This window comes from Corythoichthys intestinalis, chromosome 16 (genome assembly GCF_030265065.1).
Source record: "Corythoichthys intestinalis isolate RoL2023-P3 chromosome 16, ASM3026506v1, whole genome shotgun sequence".
NCBI classification, from domain to species: domain Eukaryota; kingdom Metazoa; phylum Chordata; class Actinopteri; order Syngnathiformes; family Syngnathidae; genus Corythoichthys; species Corythoichthys intestinalis.
This window is the reverse complement of record NC_080410.1, coordinates 18,660,239-18,683,993: the sequence shown is the minus strand read 5'-3', so window position 1 is coordinate 18,683,993 and position 23,755 is coordinate 18,660,239. Positions and strand designations below refer to the sequence as shown.

The 23,755-nt window shown below is 38.0% G+C and overlaps 2 protein-coding genes across 2 annotated transcripts; one reads left to right on the top strand and one right to left on the bottom strand.

The window, feature by feature from the left end:
- The first annotated feature begins 1,532 nt into the window (after nt 1-1,532).
- On the top strand, nt 1,533-16,373 carry cnn1b (calponin 1, basic, smooth muscle, b). Its single transcript, XM_057817177.1, has 7 exons — nt 1,533-1,804; nt 10,580-10,701; nt 11,311-11,377; nt 11,939-12,076; nt 13,996-14,112; nt 14,628-14,774; nt 14,947-16,373. The coding sequence occupies exons 1-7, from the start codon at nt 1,745-1,747 to the stop codon at nt 15,190-15,192; spliced, it is 897 nt and encodes a 298-aa protein (XP_057673160.1). The 5' UTR covers nt 1,533-1,744; the 3' UTR covers nt 15,193-16,373.
- On the bottom strand, nt 16,323-23,718 carry elof1 (elongation factor 1). Its single transcript, XM_057817178.1, has 5 exons — nt 23,551-23,718; nt 22,802-22,933; nt 19,686-19,811; nt 19,545-19,615; nt 16,323-19,189 (listed from the first exon to the last, which is right to left on the bottom strand). The coding sequence occupies exons 3-5, from the start codon at nt 19,799-19,801 to the stop codon at nt 19,125-19,127; spliced, it is 252 nt and encodes an 83-aa protein (XP_057673161.1). The 5' UTR covers nt 19,802-19,811; nt 22,802-22,933; nt 23,551-23,718; the 3' UTR covers nt 16,323-19,124.
- Nucleotides 23,719-23,755: the final 37 nt, after the last annotated feature.

The window sequence follows — 23,755 nt, the reverse complement described above, 5'->3', positions numbered from 1 at the left end:
TTTATTGCCTTTACAATTTAACAACCTTTTTTTTTTTTTTTTTTTTTTTTTTTTTGCTGTTCCAGAAAACATGCACGTTTGAACCAATCAGAGCTGTTTTTGCTGATCACATGTATCAGTATGTCAGCCAATTGAATGGATAAATGAACATCAACGTGCATTCGTACATTGACGTGACTCATCATCGTCAGACTCAGATAACTGCAGCAGCTGGGGTAACCTCCATGCCGTCCGTGGAATAAAATAATAAATATTGGTGGAAATGGATTATGCTATGCAAGCATTTTAGCATGCTTTTTGTTAACACTTGTGTGTATAAATCTGATGTTGGTAGATTGTTTTCTTCTTAGGGATAAAATGCATGTGTGGCAGCTTAGTATTTTTTTTTTCTTCTACATAGCGTTTTGTCAGTTGCCCTCATATTTTCGGAATCAAAGCACTGTGTACCGGAACAGCATTCCGGCCCAGAATCTTATACCGGAACTGCGTTCTGGCTCTGAATCTTATACTGGAACTGCGTTCCTGACCGTTCTGGCCCACTTTCACCCCTGGATTAATCTGATATTAACTCATTCACTGCCAATGATAAATGTGTCAGTGCCATCAGCGGCACTGGAAGTCCCTCAAAGCAGGGGGTGCTGAGGATCTATTTTTAGTTTTTCCCATCGAAAAACTGCCCTTTCCGGCCTATTTGTCATGCTCGCACGTTTTCTCCAAGGCGTGCACAATGGCAGTACACAGAATGCTAGATAGTTTGCGTACTACTACTAGGCTACTACAAAGACAGTCTTCCATTTCACCTAAAGTGTGTGTTGGAGTTTTTGTATTGGAAACAAAAGCCCCCGTATAATATAATGCAATTCCATGCAGCTAATCAGCGCAATAACATACAAACACATTTGAAAACTAAAAGGTCCAGTAAGCCTTGGTTAAACGTCCCTTTTTCACAAATATTCAACATAGCAAGCAAGGAGTGAAGTGGTGACCAAAATAAGAAAACTTTTACAACATAAATACTTAATCCCCAAAGATAAATACACTATTGTTTCAATATGTTTAAAATTTTATTTATTTTTACTCCCCCCAAATTCCACCAAAACACTTTTTTTCTCCACAACACCAGGGGGAGCTGCAGCACCCTCAGCACACCACTTCCCACCCACTGAGTCAATCTGAGTGCCATTGACAGCAGTCAATGTCCAATATACTTTAACTAGGAAGTGCTGGCAGTGATCGTTCGTAGTTTATTTTACTGACTATAGTTGTCCAATCTGGGAACATTAATATTGCTGATGGCCAAGATATTTTTTTCTCATTTTATTCTATTCATTATTCATTTTATTCACGTGAAATAGTGACAAACGTTCTCCAAAGTGTATCTCTACATCAGTGCAAAGCATCCCTGGGCTTCCTAGAGGTGGAAAAAGTGACAGATTGGATCTAATACCGAGGCAATGACATCACTGGCTTCGATGAGGAAGCTGCACCCTGATTCGACGAGGCCCTCGACCAATCACAAGCGACGGAGTTGGCCAGCGTTTAAAGCACATTCTGAAAAGTGTCGGAAAGTTGCCTCCACACTTCAGCGCCAGGTCCAAACGGGACGGCTTCGAATAAAATAAGAAACTAACGGATAACTTGGGGACTTTCCCGAGTGCTTCATTTGTCCTGGACTCACAACTCTGACCATTTCGCCGATTTTAAAGCTCTGCCTCCTTTCATTGTAAATAGACTCAACAGCAACATGTCACAACATTTCAGGAGTGGACCTGCATTCGGACTTTCTGCCGAGGTCAAGAGTAAGGTAGGCTGGGGTTTTCTTACAATTATAAAACTATACTCGGAAGTACGTTTGACAAGGAGTGATGGGAAAGTACTACCTTAAGAAAGCTCAGTGGTCTAATGATGATGTGTTTACTCTGACCCAAAGGGTCAGGTACTCTGTCACGGTACTGAATACAGAATCTAGCAAAAAAAAAGAAAAAAAGGAATACATTTGCTCATGCTATTGTATGAGAAGTCAAACCTTTTTTTTTTTTTTTAAATACATTGGTTGCCATTGACAGAGATAAATGTCCAATCCATTTGACATGGGAGAGTTAGCATTCGTTCATTCCCTGACAGCCCTCCCCCTTCTAATGGATGGACGTCCACTATACTGCAAATTTATAACGTCTTAATCAGATTATTTGTTTTAAATCTAGTGAAATAATTTTCTCCATCTTGTTTTGAGTGTTAAAGACTAGTTAACAGATTATTGAGCCAGATTAGTCCATTTACTTTAACTAAGTATTGATATTTGTCCTTACTGAGACCATAAATCTTAAAATTGGTAATTTTTCAACTAAATAACATTTTACTTTCAAATAATGCTTCGAACAATATCTATTCTGGAATTAGGAAAATTTCTGACAAACAAGCTTTTAAGATTAAATATACTAATTTATTGCTTAAAATATATTAAGCTTATTTTGTAGATAGCGATTTTTTTTTTTTTTTATTTCAAGAAATCTATGTGTAAAATTTACCTTAAGCACTAGCAGATAATTTTATTTATTTCTAGTGGATTTACACTGAAAACAAGGGAATTTAACTAGTTTTAAGGAGATGTGTTTTGACTGTAGTGCTGGACTTTAAATTCACAGCAAAAGTATGAAAAGGGCCACATGATTAGGGTGTCTATCATCAAGGGCGTAGGTTTGGTCTCAACATTGGTAGGGACGCTATTACAGCATAACCTGCATGTACACTTTTTGCTGGGGACGGGACATTAATAAGACCAAACAGATTGGATACATTTCTCAGAAATGGCTGGTTACTACATAAAAATGAAAAAATGTGTGTTTGGTTTTTTTTTTTTTTTTGGGGGGGGGGGGGGGGGGGGGTAAAAAATGTGCATAGGCTGCAAATATACTTTTTAAAAAATGATGTAGAAAAATACATTTTAATTAATGAATAAATGCACAAAATGCACAGTTGAATTAAAGTTGACAGTAGAAAACATACAGGAAGACACCTCTAAGCAGCTTTCTACTCGAGCTTCACAAGTTAGCAAGTTCACAGTTTAATGTTATGCTAACTCTGATGCAGGTCGGACTTTCAGTAGCCAAACTAGTGGCATGTTCCCCACCTCCACAACATTGACATATTTTTACATTACTTACAGTGGCTGCTGCTGCTGCTGGCCGGGAAAAAAAAAAAAAAACCTTCTAATATCCCTCCTCTTCAAAGGGGACAGAGGAGGCGGCATATTGACATGTATTTCTGTCGGGATTGTGTGAAAAAGTGGGTTCTAGTCATCAGCCAATCAAACGTGTGTTTGAGGGGGAAAAATGGACTGGCACATTCAGCAAGTGAAAAGGGGTGAACATAAGTCTGAACATAATAAAAGTAATTTACTTAATAATGGTAGGGAAGACAATCTAAATTACCTTTATAGCTGAACTCATTGTAAAATTCAAATAAGGTCGCTTAAAAGTTGGTGGGGACAATTTGAGCATCCTGAAAAGTTGGTAGTTTTATGTCCCTACCGTCCCTATGCAAACTTACGCCCTTGTCTATCATCATCTTTGGCACTGAAAGAGTTAATGGTACTGTGTAGATTCCAAGGAACAGTACATTGAAGGCTAAGTAACTGCAGGTTTTATGACACACTTCAACTAGAACAGTCCTGCCTGTTTACTGCATACCCCCACAGTGAAAACCATGCCCGTGATGAAGTTTAAAGCAATAATACCCAAAGTGTGGTATTTTAACTTATTGGCTGCCATTGACGGCGATAGGCGTACAATCCATTTGATGGTACGTCCAGTTTCGTCACTATTATTATTGCATTTGTTAAGGGAAATGTCAACACAAGTTCAATATCTGACCTTTTCTGAAATACTAAAACATAATATAATTATTGTAACAAGACAGTTGGGTAGCAGCATTGGTTAGTAGCTCTTTACCAACACACAAAAAGTCCTTGTACATTGTAAAGAATATTCCAAGCATTTACTGTTGTCAACTTCCAATAAGCAGGATTTGATGATCCAGCAGGATGCTTTGTTTCCCTACTCAGTCGGCTATTGTGTGTTGTGATGAATCAGAGCCGCTCAAGCTCAGTGTGCAGAAGGTCACACTGTATTTGTTCTAACAACCATTCCATCATCATTTCCCTCAGGCTGTAAGAAGATGTGTTCAACAGAAGGATGACATTATAGTTTTTTTTAGTGTTCTGATATAGGATCATAGATAGTTCGCTGCTATGTCAGGCTTAATTTGTTGGGTTGACTGGGTCCTCCACTGGCAGTCACATGGTACGTTCCAGTTTGGTGATGTTAAGGAGGAGCACGCATGCAGCCGGATAATGACAGGTACATCATTCATAAACAAATGGCCTTTTAAGGAGTGACCAAGACCCTCGCTCGGAACTTGAGAAAGTGTGTTTAGCCTAAACAGTTTATATGGAAGTCAAAAATGACAAAACACTGTCATGACAGAACACAGTGGGACACCAGCTTGTCTGGTTGAGACCAAGTAGTGCCAGCAGCTGACACACATGAATTAACCTTACCATGTAACTGATAAAAATAGAATTAATCTGTTCCACTTCTTTTACACTTTGACTAATGATAAGGTAATGTTTTGCATCGTACATAAAGTTGTTATATCTGTCATGAAAAAATAACTTGTTAACAATTAAACGTGCACCTGATCTTTGATGATGACCAAGTTAACAATTTTTCCCTATAGCCTATTATCACATACCATTGTGAAACAATAGATGGACAATAAAAGTGTCACTGACAAAAGGCATACTGACAAGTGCAAAATCAGGTGATACAAAATTGCTTATCTCATCACCCGGTTTTCATTCGGATTACTGGTTCTTGTTGGCTTTTGAACTGCCAGCTTGTTTAACTAATAGTCGTCCCCCTCAATTCCCTGAGGATAGGAACTTCTAGAATAGAAAGTCTTCTGTGAAAACCTAACTACGGGCACTTTGTAATTCATGCCCTCCAAAAAGGTTTCTAATTGCCACAAGATGGTAGTAAAGAACTACTTTCTTTACAATCTGAAACTTCTCAACTCACCTCTACATAAGACTTCTGCACCAAGATGCCACAAACTTGTAGCAAAGCACCATTTTCCCCTAAATGAAGCTCCATTATCGACGTCAACATAGTTCCATGGTACCCAGATGCCACAAGATGGCGCCAAAGTAACACAGATTTTTTTTTTTTTTTGGTCATAATCGCAAAAGAAGTCGATACTTGATTTTTCCCCCCCAGTAAATAACTGAGGATATTCAAACTGCCAAAATCTGTAAATAATTCAGTGGCTAGCATTGATGGCGGTACACACCCAATTATGTGTCCCTTTCATCCTTCTGTTGTGAAATTAAATGTTTATCACCAGTAGACGTCCAATCCATTTTAACTGGGGTGGCGGCAGCTTCAAACTGATTGACTGGCGATGAGTTAAATGGATTTACAAATGCCGAAACACGAATTATTGTGGGTTCACTGTCCTGTCTAGGTGCATTTTAGCAAGGCGTCATATCTTAGCTGATTTGCCTTCCTATGGTACGGCCCCTTTATCCGCAATTGAATTGATTCTTGAATAATCATATCTTGGAGGAAATCAGGCACAATATGCACAACTTCACTGTAAGTAACAGAGGCGCTGTTCATTCATTCAAAATAGTTTGTAATTTAAATAAGAAAATTATATTGACTACAACAAATTAAACTATTTAACCACTATGTCTGGCATGGCAACTCCTCCTGGCAGAATTTTCCTACTAAATATGAGACTAGCGTCCTTAAAAACATTCAAATTAATTTTTGTCCACTTCTTTCAGCAGATCATCTTCAAATCCTTGAGGTTTAGAAGCTGTTGTTTGGAAACTCAAAGCTTAAATTCTCTCCAAAGATTGTTTCATAGGATTAAGATGTGGGATAACGTACTTTTGCGCTTTGCTTCTTAGTGGTTATTTTCAAAGATTGATGTAGGAATGAGTAGAGATGTGCACATACAGTCCATTCTGGTGATTATCAGAATGATTAAGGTGTGCATTATAAGCTGCACTCTGTTAGTGAGATAATTTCACCCAAGAGGTCCCACATTTTCTCATATTTTAAATACAAAGTAATAACTTCACAAATAAACAAAGTCTTTCATAATCTATTGACTAATTAGTTGTTACATTTCTTTTTGGGGCAAAAAAACAACAACAAACTTGATTTTATTTATTTTTTTATTGTGGATGATTTAAAAAAAAAAAAAAAAAAAAAAAAAAACAGCAGGGCCGAGAGCCAAAAGTAGTATTTGCCATGTGGCTTTTTTTTCTTTACCATGTGGCATTTTTTTGTTATGTGGTAAAATGTTTTTTGCCATATGGCTTTTTTTTTCTTTACCATGTGGCTTTTTTTTGCTATGTGGCAAAATGTATTTTGACATGTGGCATTTTTTCCCCATGTGGCAAAATGGATTTAGGTTTGTCTGTTTGTTCTTCTGCCATTTATTATGAATGGACAATTTGGACATGCATAGCTATCAATGGCATAACCTGAGTTGGGTGCTAGTTGAATGTCAATGCACTGTAATGTAAAGTCTATATGGTCAAAAATTACAGCCACACATGTTTTTCTGCCATTTAATATGAATAGATAATTAGGACGTGCATAGCCGTCAATGGCATAGCCTGACTTGGGTGCCAGTTGAATATCAGTGTGCTGTAATGGTAAGTGGATGGATGGTCAAAAATCACAGCCACACATGTTTTTTTGCCATTTAAAATGATTGGAAAATTTGGACGTGTATAGCCGTCAAAGGCGTGGACATGCATGGCCTGCAAAAATGCCATATAATCCCCCCCAAGAATGCTACATGTCAAATCCATTTTGCCACATGGTAAAAAAAAAAAAAAGCCACGTGGCAAAATCCATTTTGCCACATGGCAAATACCACTTTTGGTTCTTGCTGTCTCTCAAAAATCTTTAAACCAACTTTAATTAAGTTAGAAATATGATGTTTTTTTTTTTTTTTTGTCTTTTTTTATGTGGTAGGTGTGCTCCCCTAGTTTGCTTTTTTAATTTTGTGCAGGTCAATGCCATGTCACAATTATTTATTCTTACTGTAATCCTGGGCCCAAGGACCAATACAAAGGTGGAGTGGGGATTTGCTCGATTTAACTGGGCCCAAGCCTTGTCAAATAGGGGGGAAAAACTATTTTGCCACCATCGAATTCCTAATCCTGACAATTAAAAAAAAAAAAAAATTGTGGTAGATTCTTTAGACTACCGTAGCCCTTTAAATTGGTAGTCCCAATTAATATATCTTCAGTTCTTTCAGGTCAAATACATGAAGTCCATATTGCAGGTTAGAATAGAAAAGAATTCCTTTATTGTCATTATACACAAGTACAATGAAATTGTGGGATGTTTCCCTAGTCAGTGCAAAAACAAGTAAGAATCTTTAAAGTGTATAAAAATATGATAAAACAAATATCTAAATATATACAACATAAGCAGTGCAATAATAGAAGTGTTAGACAGATGTTGAATATATTGCTGTATTGTACATTGATTTGGTTGATTTTGCTCTTGATGTGGAATTTTACTTTTTTAAAATTTTTTTATATGAAATACTACTGTAATATCGATTTGATCGGTTTACTCTAAAAATCAGTTCCGACTCCACAAGTTCAACAATACGACTAAAGCACCTTGACTTGGAAGCAGGCCCGTGTTGGCTTGTTTTTAACGGGCTGAATGCAATTCACTGTAAAAGGGAATATTCTCGAAAAGCCAGACTGTAGCAAGAAGGAGTGAGAAATATGAGCTTGGCCATTTGACGAGGGAGAGTAGGTTACTCAAAGGGAGGGGGTTGGGTGGTGGAGTGTCTGGGAAAGCTGTTTCTCCCAAGTTTGGTGTGATCTAGTGGAAGCTACACGATCCTCATCCCTCCATCTTGGAAATGTTGCTTGTGTTGGCTGCTTGTCTCAGACTGTCAAGATTTAACTGTGACAAAGTCAGGAAAAGGGGACAAAAGTAAACAAGGGTCCTCAGATCTCCTATTCACACTCCTCTCCCTGTCATCAATTAACTGTACTGTGAAAATAGTGGACAGATTGTTGACTAGTCTGCAAGTACAGCGTATACAGTACAATCAATGTCATTCGACGTTTAGTTTTTGGTCTAAACTGTATATGATAAATTTCAGTTCCATTATACCACCACCGTCATCCCACAGACAATCAAAGGATACTTGAAATTCTTCTGTACTTTTAATCATAGGCGGAGTTTGACTTTTGGGGCGGGGGGGCACAACATGTTGATGACCCCGAAACAGTGTCAGCCATAAAATTAACTTAAAAGAATATTTAGAATAATAAGTTGACAATGAACGTTTTTTGTTTCCCAATATTCTTGAGGGGAATTCTAAATCAGGCTACTTAGGCAATACTTTTCGCCAAGATCGTCATCCATTGAATATGGTTCGCCCACCGGTGTCATGCCATTTAGTGACCCCAGTCAAAAAATTTTATCCCCTGGGCGGAGCCATATATAGGTAGATTTGTGTCTTTATTATTCAATCCAAAAAAAAGTTGCCCAATATTCAATCAAAATATATATTTTCAACCAAAAAAAAGTGTTTGAATGCAAAAATAAATTTGAAACTCAAAAAAATGCATGTGAAAGCTATTTTTCTTTTATTTTTTTCACTTTTTTTGATTGAAGCAACTTTTTTGATTGAAGTAATGTTGATTCGTGTTTAGGCCACATTTTGGCAATAGGACATTTTTGTCTTTATTATTCATTCAAAAAATAAGTTGCTTCAAAAAATATATATTTTCAGAAAGAAAAATCACTTTATTAAAAAAAGAAATTTCAATCATAGAAAATTTTTGAATGCGAAAAAATATTTGAGATTGAAAAATTTGCATTTGAACACTTAATTTTTCATTAAAAATGATTTCTTTGATTGAAGCAATCCTTTTTGTGTTTGGGTAATATTATGGGTAGGACATTTGTGTCTAAATCATACAATCCCACCCAGAAAAAGTTCAAAGAAAAAAAATCCTTTGAAAAATAAAATTGCCATCCCTTCATTTTTTTTTTAAATTATATGCAATGCAAATGACCGTCTAAGTTGCTAGTCACATGATCTGTTCGAAAAATAATTTTGACCCATTATAAAAATATTTTTTTTGTTCATTTCATTCATTTTTGTTGCAGTTATATTGCTTTAAAACTTTTATATAAATATATAAGAAAGTTAATTACATGCAATGACACTTTTCGCCCCTTAAAATCCACTTTTGCTTTTAATCCTAAATACAAAGTATCTTGTCGGTTGTATTCATGGCAGTACAGGAACTGTGATAAATTACTGTTCAATAAAAGGATTTTTAAAAAACCACAATAAGATAAACATTGCAATCATCTTAACCCTTTCTGGTGCAATCACTTAACTTATTGGCTGCCATTGACGGCACTTGACGCCCAACTCACTTTGACTGGGAGAGGTGACTGAACAAATGTCAAAGGGACTGAAACATGCATTAAATACTATGGAATAATAATAATTAGAAAAGAAAAAAAGCCAGTTTATTTGACTCTCCAGGTTAATTGAACGTCTAGCGCAGGGGTCAGCAGCCTGCGGCTCTAGAACCACATGCGGCTCTTTAGCGCTGTCCTAGTGACTCCCAGCAGCTTTTATCAAAAATGTTTGAAAATGGGAAAAAAATGGGGGGAGGGAAATATATTGTTTTAATATGCTTTCTGTTGGACAAACATGACACAAACATTCTTCTAATTCATTAATATTGTAATGAAGTTAAACTTGAGGCATCATCGTACAACAGTAGTCACATGGTGCGTCATTCTCGATAAGATGCACTGCAGGAAAAATAAACATTTAATCATGAAGGCTCATTATTAATTTGCAGCCAACTTAGTCATTTTGATAGTTGGCTAATCTAACTAATATCAATACATACAGCATGTGTTGCCTTCATTATAAGGTTTATGAAAGACTTTTTTTTTTTTTTTTTTTTTGCTGCTCCAGACATATTTGTTTTTTTGGTCCAATATGACTCTTACAACATTTTGGGTTGCCAACCCATGGTCTAGCGCCATCAATGTTGAGCATTCACTGCCATTTCTCCCCGTTTAAATGAATTGGAAAATGTGATGTCCACGTATATGGATGCTGGGTTTATGAATTTTTAAAAAAATTTTCATTACCATAAATAGTGACTTGCCCTGTAAGGGGTTAATTAGAGGGAATTCAAGAAAAAGAAATAGATGTAGACCAAATAACAGATATTTTACTTTGCTTGTTAAATTACAAAGAGTACATTGTTTTTTTTTTCTATCCCTTACCACAAACATCAACAATAACAACATTGTAATTATAAAGATAAACATGGCTCGACTTTTATTTTATTAAATTCACAACCAAGATCAGTGAAGTTAAATGCTAAAGCATCATTGTTTCACTATATAGTTTGAATATTTGCATCGTAGACTCTTGTGGATGTTAGTTTTGCCTAGTTAATTACCTTAAACGTCTGCTCTGTCCTCAGTTGGCAGGGAAGTATGATCCTCATATGGAGGAGGCTCTTAGGCTCTGGATCCAGGATGTGACCAGCAACAAAATTGGAGAAAACTTCATGGAGAGTCTGAAAGATGGAGTCCTGCTCTGCGAGTGAGTGAGATATCTGAGCTGCATCAAAAAGAGTACTTTTAATGCTCAGTTTTAAAGACACTGTTATTAGTAAAGTGACACAGTAAATGAATGAGTGGTTAGTACATCTGCCTCACAGTTTGGAGATCAATGTGTGGAGTTTGCTCTCCCCATGTCTGTGTGGGTTTTCTTCGGGTACTCCGGTTTCCTCTCAATCCTAAAACATAGGCTGATTGAACATTTCAAATTGTCCGTAGGTTTGAGTGTGAGAATGAAAGGTTGTCTGTCTCATTGTGCCCTGCGATTGGCTGGCAACCAATTCAGGGTGTACCCTGCCCACTGCACACAGTTAGCTCGGTTAGGCTTCAGCACCCGGCGACCCTCCTGAACATTAGCGGCATGGAAGATGAATGAATCAATATTATTAGTGATGGAGATGGTTTGAATCAGTACAAACTAAAATGAAAATGCTAAACATTTTTAAAAAATGAATAGCTCCCTTACAGTGGCAAATAAAACTAGGCATGATTATTTTTATAAATTTTGATCCTGTTCACTCACTAAAGTGGTGTGTCTATGATTTGAATTTCATATTTTGGTGCGCCTTTCTTCACCTCTGTTTCTTTGTAGACTCATTAATGTTCTCCAGCCGGGTTCTGTGAAAAAGATCAACCGCTCTAGTCAAAACTGGCACCAGGTACTTTCAGATGGAGTTGTCACATGGTCTCTGTTCTATTGCAATGGAAGTAATTGTAATCAGTTATCAGTAGTAAGAAGTAATCAGGTAAATTATCCTTATGCAGAACTGGGCATATTAAATAGCATACCAGTTAAACCTGTTTCATCACGCTGGCATTTTTTAAGACTATTATCCACAATTCAAATTCTGGATGTAATTCAAATTCAGCTTTTTTAATCCATTCGTTCAGTTTTAGTAATACAGGTTCAGTTTCTGGCACATACATTTCTGTCCATACCCGTGTGCTAGCATAGGTACAGTAGCAGTAGATGGATAATATAATGCAGCTTCGACAGGGCAATGGACACGTAACATGTGAATGCCATTACTATTGAACAAGCATTGGTATATTTTGATATTATGCTATTGTATTTTAATCAGGACAAGTAAAAGTTTTGTTTTAAAAATACATGCTGTTGAATAAAATGCCATGTTTCCTATAATTCTCAGTAATAAATAATATTTTTCAACTTTTTACCATTGTTGATGCTTTTTAAAATCTTTTTCTGCTCTTTTCAGTTGGAAAACATTGGAAATTTTGTCCGCGCAATCACAGAATATGGCCTGAAACCTCATGATATCTTTGAAGCCAATGACTTGTTTGAGAATGTCAACCATACTCAGGTTCAATCCACTCTCATCGCTCTGGCAGGAATGGTGAGGACAAACATCTACTAAAACACTTGACTCTGATTTTGTTGCTGTGTTACCCTAAAATATTTAACTCATAAGACTGCTACTGTCTGTGTAGATTATAGTTCAGAGTGCCGTTGTTGTGCCTCATGCCTAAATAATAGTTGGCATGTAGTGTGGCTATTCACTAGCCACGTTACGTACCAACTAATAGTTAATTCCCCTGGTGGCAAAACAGCTCATTAGGGCTACTCTTCCTGTGGAATGAAACAATCTTTGTGGGGAGGAATGTCAGGACATTGTAAGCAGATAATAGTCAATGCCTCAAATCTGCTCTTTTGAAACTGCCTTTCTAAATTGAAATGGGAATACAACCCCTGTCATAATATTGATGAATACATAGGCCTAGTACCTAGTACAACTTGCACTTTTCAAGGTGTTTCTAGGCCTGCAACTTGTTTTTTTTTTCACACAGGAAGGGCGCCCGACTTCCACAGTTGGCAGAGTAGTTCAGAAATTATACTGAGGATGAGGACTTTAATAAATTTGGAATGAGCTTAAGTGTTTGGCTAACAAGTTGTGTTATTTAAGCTCTAGTTATCTTTTAGGGGACTATACAGGATTTTTAGACTTAAAATACTTTTCTTCTCCATGCATGCTCCGCCAATGCCGTGATGAGTACACAGAGAAAAGAGCCCTGACACGTGGCAGCACGCACCATTTCACCAAGCCTCCCTCTAGTCTTCCCTTGGCAAAAACACTTTTCAAGACCACTTAAGGGTTTTTACCTGAGATGTCCCGATCGATCGGATCGATCGGGTCCGATCACGTCATTTTCGAAGTATCGGAATCGGCAAAAAAATATCGGCCATGCCTTTTTTTAATATACAGGTATATATATTTTTTTTAATTAAATTGTTTCCTAATTGTATTTAACGTTACAGACATAATATGTTACACTCATCCAGAGTCTTTAGTTTAGGCTTAAGGTAGGATTATCAAATTTATCCCGGTGACGGCGGTAATAAGTTTTTTTTTTAAATGTATCACGTTAAAATATTTAACGCAATTAATGCATGCGTTGCACGACCCACTCACGCATTGTCGCGCTCAATCTGTAATGGCGCCATTTTACCTATATAGAGAGATAAAAGGCAGCGTAAAATGAGTAGAGTAAATTTTGGCAGCCTTTGGAGCCATTTTTTAATTGGCTAAAGCCTTACAATCCCTCTCCCTACGATTAGAAGCAATGTGGGGACGCAAGGTAGCAATTGATCTTTTTCTTAACACCTTATTTTATTTCCCAACACAGAGAAGATATATCAATTGGTAGCACTAGGCACAGTCATGGTTCCACTTCCCATCATGCATTGGGGCATGGCTACAGTATCATTTACTGAAAGCTCAACAAATACACTAGATGGCAATATTTAGTCACAACATACAAAGTCACAAGTCTTTCTATTCGTGGATCCCTCTCACAGAAAGAATGTTAATAATGTAAATGCCATCTTGAGGATTTATTGTCATAATAAACAAATACAGTACTTATGTACTGTATGTTGAATGTATATATTCGTCCGAGTGTATTCATATTTTTCTTAATGCATTGCCAAAATGTATATGATCGGGGAAAATTATCTGGAATGATTGGAATTGAATCGGGAGCAAAAAAACATGATCGGAACAACCCTAGTTTTTACATTTCTGGTGCTGATATTATGGGCCAAACACTCCTTGCTTTATGTTTCTGCTCATACAAGCATGTGCACCATGAACGAGCTACAGTTACGTTTTAGGCAGGATGTGGCAGTCGCGGAGTAAAAAAAGTGACAAACTCCATTTGGTCCCTTTAATAACTTTATATATTATGGTAACATTATTATTAGTTTTTAATACTGTAATCTCAAACTTTTTATCGCTGTCTTTTTTTCTCCCCCTAGGCCAAGTCGAAAGGGTTCCACTCAAAGTACGACATAGGAGTGAAGTATGCTGAGAAGCAACAGCGTCGTTTTGCTCCAGAGAAGCTCAGGGAGGGACGCAACATTATCGGCTTGCAGGTCAGTAGCACAAGCATACTTCCAGTATCCCACGCGCAAGCAGAATGATCAAATTTATCCTTCATACTTCTGGCAAAAGTCTTCTGAGTCAGATTTAAGACAAATCAATCAAGGCAGTGGTCTACAACCTTTTCAGGACCTAAGAATGGGTTTCTCTTTCCAAACCCTTCAAAGACACTTGAATCTTTGCTGATCATTGACGGTGATAGACATCTGATCAATTTTAACTGGGATGGTTGGTAGCAAATGAACGAACATTCATTCGCTGCAAGCCCTCCAGGTTCAAATTGAAGGGACCGCTACTCGTGAAAAACTAATTTTATGATTAACTTTTAATATCAATGGCACTGAAAGAGTTAATTCCACGTACTTTATGACCCCTTAATCTAAGAAACAAGCAAATGTTACCAACTTCCAAAAGTATTTTTGGACAGAGTGGAAATGGCTGAAATGGATGACAGATTTATTATTCAAATTGAGACTTTTTTTTTTTTTTTTTTTTGTGTCATCTCCAGATGGGCACCAATAAACTTGCCAGTCAAAAAGGTATGACTTCTTACGGTACAAGGCGCCATCTTTATGACTCAAGAATGGGCATGGACAATCCAATGGACCAGTCAACTATCAGTCTACAGATGGGTACAAACAAAGGAGCCAACCAGGTCAGGAGACACACTGTTAATTAGCTACAGAGATTTTTGTAACAATTAAGTTTATTTAAAAAATAAAATAAATCTGAATCTATAACTTAGGTACGTTTTTATTCGAATGCAAACTGTTCTATGGGCAAACTAACTACCGTCCTGCCTTTTGTTTCCCTCTCTCTCTCTACAGTCTGGTATGACAGCACCAGGAACAAGAAGACACATCTTTGACAAGAAGTTGGAGCTGGAGAACTGTGACACCAGCACTATATCACTGCAGATGGGCACCAACAAAGTTGCATCCCAGCAGGGGATGACCACCTATGGGCTCCCCCGTCAGGTCTATGACAACAAATACTGCGCCAACCCTTCTGAAACCTACTTCAACAATGGAAGTGAGGTTGAGTTTGATGGCTACAACCAGTACTCTGACTAAGAAAACCACAGGCAGCCTCAAAAACCCACCTCCCAACTCTTCTTTGCTAAACCTTAGACAAACAACCATGACTTTGTGATGAGCGACCCCCTCTTCCAGACTGTTATTTAAACACAGATTTGATGTCATTGTCACCGCCATCCCCCCTCTTTTTCTTAACATTTTTACTCTTGGGAAATGTTTCTCTTTCCATGAGTAAAACAGTAGTGTTTAGTTTACATCCTAACTTTCATCTTGTGGCCAACCTCTGTATTTAATCACTGCTAGAGTGACCCTGTCACTCAAGAGGCTAATATTTAATTTCTATGCTATTTATAGATCATTTTTATGACATATTCCCACATTGGAATCAGAGAGCCAGACAAATGAAATTTGGCAGTTTTTGCCATTGACAAGTTATGTTGGTGCTACTGATCTTAAAGAAGAATCCATGTCCTCTTTGAAATTTAACAGGCTGACAAGAGTGAAATATACAGGACTAATAGACCTTGAGTATATTTACTTTTGAGCACCTACATTGATATAATCTCGTCATCCACCTATCAAATGACCCATTAATCCAGGCATATGCTACTGTATCCCAATCAATGTGGTTTGTGTCGAACGTTACCTCAAATTTTGGCTGTTAAGTATAATGAACCATAAGGGTGGCCAAAAACTGGTGTATAACAATAGTACGACATTGGACAGCGTTCAGAATTTGATTATTGCATACAACTTCCTTTTGCCTTAGAATTCCCGTCTTGACGCTGTTGCTCCACTTGTTACCTGCCTTTACTTTTGTGCAGAAAACGTATTGATACTGTTAAGTATGCACACCAATTTCTATTTTTTGAAGAGACCATATCGCATTGCTGTAACTCACCAAATGTCTTGAATGTAATGTTGCTGTTAGTGCCACAAGCTGCTGCTGGATAGTTACGCTAAGAAAGCAGGAATATGCGTATAATCAATGTGCATGAGTCCACCAGGGTTGGAGTACATATTTCAGATGGAGTTCCACAGTGTGGTTCATATTGTTGAGATGTACAGTCACTTGCTATAATTGATAGCCTCGCAGCTTGGAGAAGAGCACCATCTAGTGTTTTAAAAGTTTCACACAAGACAAAAACCATGTACTGAGTCATCAGTCAAATCTTTTAACATTCCTTTAATTGAATAAAATGAATGCGAGCAATGAAGAGGAGCATTTTTACAGTGCATTTACTAATCTGTGTCAACTGAAATATATAAAAATGTTGAGTCAATGGTAAGCTTTCACCATTCAAGAGTAGGCTGTGTTTCAACAATATTGAAATGTCTTTTTCTATACTGGCTTTCACTAGACATGACATTTGTGCAATAAAAACACTTGAAAAATAAAATTCAGGGTTTCTGGAATGATCTTGAAATACACAGTAAATATAAATTTAAATGTGATTCTGGAAAGATCTAAAGCAAGCAAATATCACATCAGAATGTATCATTGATCAGAGTGACATAAATATTGGTCAAAGATTACATACTATTAACAAAATGTGGAGAGCATATGTTATGGAATTATGTTGTGTGTCATTTGGTCCAGAGAGGTTCCTTATTCATGAATTTAAAAAAAAATACACATACTTAAAAAGTAACTACCAATAGTGGGAAAAATAGTGATGTGAAATGGTCGTTTTTTTACACCTGTAGCAAATACAAAGTGGTTAGAATTCTAAATGAGACTAAATTACTACATAACATACAGGTATAATAAAACACAGTGTCAACATAGACATCTACTGTTTATACAAATGCCTCACTGAGCGAGTTGGCGAATTGCTGCGATACGACTGCATCTGTCGCAGAGAATGTGGAAGTTCTGTCTGGTAAACTAACGCAAATAAATGGACTATAGAATGCTTTATGTTAAAACTCCTGTTTATCCATGCATACACATTATACTTCAAAAGGAGAGAATCATGATGTATTTTTTTACTTTCAATGTAAAATAATTGCTATAGCTCCAAGCACAGGTCATTAAAGTACCGTAATTCTCCAAATATAACGCGCACCCAAAATTTACCTTATAAATCTAGGGGAAATTCTTGTACTCGTGTATAAAGCGCACCCTAATTTTCGAACCTTTATAAAGTAAACGGTTGTAGAGAGTTAACAGAATTCACCTGCGGAACTAATGTTGGCAAGTTGTGTAGTTCCCGGGGAAAAGAGTTTAGTTAAGGGAAAAGCCGAAGTAAACAAACGTCTCCCGCCGCAGCATGCAAGATGTACGTTGTTACTTCGTGAGTTTCAATGTCAACAAAACAACGCCGCTTGGCTCGGTGGTTCGACACTCCTCCTCAGACTCCTGTCCAAGCTCGCCACACGGTCAACACTTATACAAAACGGATCGCCGTATACGTTCCCTTCAAGACAGCTCACAAAAATTAAAGGAGCACTTTAAAGAAACACATTAGATACATCAGATCTAAATATGAAGTTGGATATCTATGCAAATAACGTCAGGGCAGTGTTGAATTTAAAGTTTTCAGCCTACAGAGGGCTCAATTTTGTAGACACCATAAAATCAGAGTGAAATGAAGATGTGTCAGGCTAGTCCATTTTTTCCAAAACTTAATTACTGCAACTCAAAAATGCTTTTCAGTATCTTGTGTGGCCCCCACGAGCTTGTATGCATGCTTGACAACGTCGTGGCACGCTCCTAACGAGACGATGGATGGTGTCTTGTGGCATTGCCTCCCAGATCTGTGTGAGAGCATCCCTGAGCTGTTGTTCAGTCTGAGGAACAACCTGGCGGCGCCTAATGGACCGAAACATAATGTCCCAGAGATGTTCTATTGGGTTTAAGTCATGGGACTTAAGGTCATTTAATTGTCTCAATTCCTTCATCCTCCAGGTACTGCCTGCACACTCTTGCCAAGTGAGGCAGGGTATTGTCGTGCATTAGGAGGAAACCAGGACCTACTGCACCAGCGTAGGGTTTGACAATGGGTTCAAGGATTTCATCGCGAAACCTTATGGCAGTCAGAGCACCATTTCATAGGCAACAGAGGTCCGTGCGTCCCTCCATGGATATGCCTCCCCAGACCATCACTGACCCACCACCAAATCTGTCATGTTGAACGACGTTGCAGGCAGCATAACGTTCTCCTTGTCTTCTCCAGACTTTTTCACGTCTATCACAGGTGCTCAGGGTGAACCTGCTCTCACCTGTAAAAAGTACAGGGTGCCAGTGGCGGACTTGCCAATTCTGGTGTTCTTCAGCAAATTCCAGTCGAGCTCCATGGTGCTGGGCAGTAAGCACAGGGCCCACTACAGGACGTCGGGCCCTCAGGCCACCTTCATGAAGTCTGTTTCTGATTGTTTGGGTAGAGATATTTACACCAGTGGCCCTCTGGAGGTCATTCTGTAGGGCACGAGCAGTGCTCAGCCTGTTCTGCCTTGCACAAAGGAGCAGGTATCGGTCCTGCTGAGGGGTTGAGGACCTTCTACAGCCCTGTCCAGCTCTCCGAGAATAACCACCAGTCTCCTGAAATCTCCTCCATATTCTGGAGATTGTCCTGGGAGACACATTAAGCCTTCTTCCTGCAGCACGTGTGGATGTGCCATCCTGAGCAACTTCTATAGGGTGAAGGAATCCCATCATACTGCCAATAGAGATAATTACGCAAGCCAAAATCAGCTCGAGTGGCATAACCAGCCAAAAAAGATCAAAAGGGAGCAACTTGAAATGACCTCCATGTAAAACCTGTTTTGAGGGTTTTCTAATTGTTGCCACTGAAGTGCACCTGTTGTTAATTCCATGAACACCAATACAGTTGAAATTGATTAACGAGGCCCTCAGCTGCTTAACCAACCAGAAATTTATCAAACATGTTTAATTCAATTCATGCCAGGCCCAATAAAAAAGTGTTCCTTTAATTTTTGTGAGCAGTGTAATTGAAGGGAGGCGATCACTGATTGGCTGCTTCGCATGCATCTATCCAGTCACTGTAAACATCCACTGGTTCTGATAAATCTGTTGAGTTAACTTAAGGAAATGTTCAAATAACAGGGAGACTACAATCAAAATCAAGTGAATCTAAGTATATCGATTGATGTGTAGTTGAGCGAAGTTAGCATCCTAACATTTGAACGTTCTTGCTTTTCTAAGGTATGCCAGCTTCCTCCCACATTCAAAAAGCATGTCTTTTATATTATTATTATTCAAAGACAAATTGTTTCTAGGTATGAATGTTTGTCTATATTGGATTGACTGTTGATCAGTCCAGTGTGCCCACTTAAACTTAGCTTTATTCTATGCAGAACTGTCAAAGGAATCATTCATTTTACCAGAAAGTCTTGAAAACACAGCGTTTTCTAAAAAAGGATACAGGTAATAGGAGTCTGAAACTCCTCCAAGCAAACACTGCAAGATATTATTCCTGTGTTTCGTGTTCGCTCCCTGGAAAGAAATAGTATGAGTCAATACATTCTGTACATCGTGTTTTTAAGGCACTTTAAATTGAACTTACATTTTCACGTCGCAGGATTTCTCGTGGTTACAAAACGGACATGTGAACTGCGTGTCCAAATTGCCTGTCATTTTTTTCTTCGGGGGAGGCTTTCTCTTGGATTTTCTACGCCCCATTTTTGTTGTACTACAGTTGAGAAAACAAACCCAAAATTAATCATAATTTTTCAGGCAATATTTCAAATAAACAGCTTTTCCAAAAATAACAACCATCAGGTGTGTCGTCACATTGCCAGAAAAGCAGTAATTCGTTCGGTGCCATTGACAATTATAGACCCTACTCACCAACGTCACAGAATGACGTGTCGCTGTATCCGGCCGCCATATTGTCCGTCTTTGTTTATCCGTATTCTCAATGGTTTCAATTTGTCGTGCAATTCATGGAAGCCCCGGTGCTTTCAGACGCTGTAAACTTATTGGATGCGTGGCATAAAAGGCGTTATGTGGAAAAGGTTCAGTCTATCCATTCGCCAGATCCATATTTGATGCCTAAATCGATATTTTTCGACCCGCTGTCTTCGCCCTCTCTGCCTGACATTTGCTACCCTGATATCTACAACTATCTTTTCCACAGAAACTCGGCCTATTCTCACGAAACTTTGAAAAACATTAAGAGCAGCACTCTAAGCAACATTACCCTATGTGATTTCTAAAATGGCAACAATCAAAAGAAAAAAAAAAGTTGACTGCGATGGCCGACGCTTCAAGGATAGGTGGATATTGGACTATTTCTTCGATAAAACACGCAACAACTGTGTCTGCCTCATTTGCAAAGAGACAGTCGCTGTTTTCAAAGAGTTCGATGTGACGTGATAATGATATTACCGAACAAGACACGCTGACATGTACGACAACATTACAGGGAAGATACGCAGCGAGAAATTATAGCAACTTGAAGCTAGTGTAATTTCACAGCAGCAGTATTTCGCAAGAGCCCGAGTGTCGAAAGAGAACGCCACAAAGACGAGACTGTTGAAATTATGAATTTTAAAAAATGATAAAGCAAATGTGACACACAGAAGGGCTTGCTAACATTTGTTTAAATATATTGTTCTATGTAAATCAGCCAAGGTAGCCCCCCGCATTTTTACCACACCAAATCTGGCCCCCTTTGCAAAAGGTTTGGACACACCTGTTTCACTGATGATCCGTAGACGAGGCCAGCTTCTTTCACTTGGTACCAGCTAAATATTATTCAAAATGTAATGCTGGTGGAAGAAATAAGCATCTTGAATTTGAAACTGTATGTTGTCGGCAATTAGCCTCGCAATGATCTTAATCGTGGTTGTCAGTCCAAAACCCTCTAAATTAGGGCTGTCCCAAACGACTAATTTTCTCCCGATTAGTCAGCCGACTATTTTTACGATTAGTCGACTAATCTAATAATTTTTTTTTTTAATTTGGGGGGGGGGGGGGGGGGGTTGTTTACTAATTTAGCAAGGAGATTTTTGTTGACGCTTATCAATTCACAAAAAACATATTGGAACACTTAAATTATTTATTAAAGTACAAATAAACACGTAAATAACAATAATAAATCACAAATAAACAATGAGTTCAAATGCTGATAGAATTAACTAGTGTAGCATCCCGATTGAAAAGTTGGTCTCTTAAACTGATGGTTTACAACTTTTATTCCATCCTTGATGTAATCACACCGTAAGAGCTGCGGTGCACACAAATAAAACAACACAATTAGAAATTAACAAAAACTTTTCACCTTTTTCCTATTAAACCTTATTTATATATCAATGAATTGCCTTTACCTTAATTTAATGACCTTATCATTGACAATCTCTCCCTTGAGTGCAATCACTGTATATACTGTATAAATTTATGACCTTTTAACCTTATATAATTTTCTATACCATAAAATAAACCATAACATGAAATAAACCTTTCAGTTAGCATTAAGGACAATACTAATAGCACTTATAGGCCCTTTGTCAATGAAACATTATTATTCCGTAAGGCGACAGCACCCTCTGGTGTACAAAAAATGAAGGAAAAAAAATTACAAACTGGGTGACGGCATGTGAGGTGTTTATTCACGGCCGACGTGCAGCCAAGCTTGGCATTGAAGAGACAGGACAGAAGAGTGTACCCTCCGTTGTTTCTTTGAAATAAGTCAATGTTTTGGACACTCTGGTGCGCTTTTTTTTGGCTTTGTGCCGCTTTCCCCGCTTGCATACAGAGCATCCGACATTTTGAACTTTCCACGAATATATTTTTTTTAACCCTTCATTAACCGTCGACGGGATGTTGTGCTCGTCGACGGATTTACGTCATCGATGACGTCGACTATGTCGACTAGTCGGGACAGCTCTACTCTAAATATATATTAAATGCATCTTACCAGATATAAAATGACTACTACATAATCCTTGGTAATAGTTTGGAGCCCAGTTTTCTCATCGAATTGCAGCAGTCCATCTCGCTCTCCTCTCCGGGTCTCTCGGAATACGGTAGAACTTCAAGTCTCTCCGTCTATCTTCTCTGTTATTGCAACCAACCGCCACACACGCCTTCACCATTTCGATTATTAATGTTAACGAGCAGAAAAACACGCCATAATAGGAGGAATTTACGTAGCTGTAATGCGTCAACACGACGAGTAGACGGACAATATGGCGCGGAGGCGTGGTTGTGACGTCATGTGAGTAGGGTCTATAGATGTCCAATTATGTGGCTCTTTTCATCCTTCTGCTGTTAATTTACTGTAAATGTGCTTATCACTGGTAGAAGCCCAATTAATTTAAACTGGGAGGTGATGCCCATACGCTGTCAACCCTCCCAGTCAAAATGGATTGGACATCTACCGTTTTCATTATCAGCCAATTAGTTAATATCTTTATGTTGAACTTTTTTGTAGTAGAATCACTAAGAAGCTTGAGTACTGCAATTATGAAAAACGAGGTGAGCTCAGCATTTATGACACTCAACTAGTTAACTAACTAGTTCACTTATTTACTGCCAGCAATGCCTGGTCAAATATTGCTGACCTCTATCGCCGTCTGTGGCAGCACTAGAATATCCGTTACACACTTATTTAAAAAAAAATGCTGAGCTATTAGCTTGATAATTATTGACTGCATAATATGTGTAGAAGAATTGTACCTTTGACTGGTTGATTTGAAGTTGTTGATCACCAGAAGTGGCTCCGATCAGAGAGCACAGGAGTCGTCGGATGAAATCAACTTTTTTAATGCCTCACGTGCAGATGTGTTTATACGTACAGACAACCAGTTTCTATTGAATAGCAAAACATCTGATTAACATTCACATCCTTTTTAATATTTTCCTTTAAAAACCATAAACCGCATTAACTTAACAATAAACCAATTATATCGAACATTTGCACATTTCCTCTCATCAAACGACACCATTCACAACTTACATCAACTATTTTGATGCTATTTAATGAGCTATGATAGCATGCTAACGATCGTTAGCGCTAAAACGAGCTAACAGCTAGAAAGCTACGAGTGTAAACAATCGGCTAAAACGAACATAAAACCGCATTTATTATGACTAATCCTAACTTAAACTTGTTGGGAATGTACACAAACTATGTGCCGCGCCTCTAATTTACTCTAAACCCACACTCATTTTTCCAAAACAAAAGCGCGACTCTACACAGAAAATAAATGAATTAAACGGCGAAATTAGTAAACTATTTGAAGAATTTTTAACAATATGCGTTTCACTCAGAACACACGGTCTGAAAACGGAGGCACGTCATTATATTGATTATATTTAGCGATTCATTTAAGGAACAATAGCTAGCGTCCTGCTAATTTGTAATACAATAAGTCTCGTTTAGCAACAATGTTTACCAATTGAAATACGATGAGAAACAAACGTACCTTCGAATATATGTTTGCCGTTCCTCGATTTTTCTCTGTGGGTCCTTTATGAATATTTGTGTATTTTTCAATATAGTCATTTAATAAAGCCTCCACAGCGAGAAAAATCGTTTGTTTTTACGAATCGTAGACTGGCGCGCGACGCCGCGAGGCGCATGTGTATGACGTAATCGCTTATCAAAATTCTCGAATGACTAAAAATACA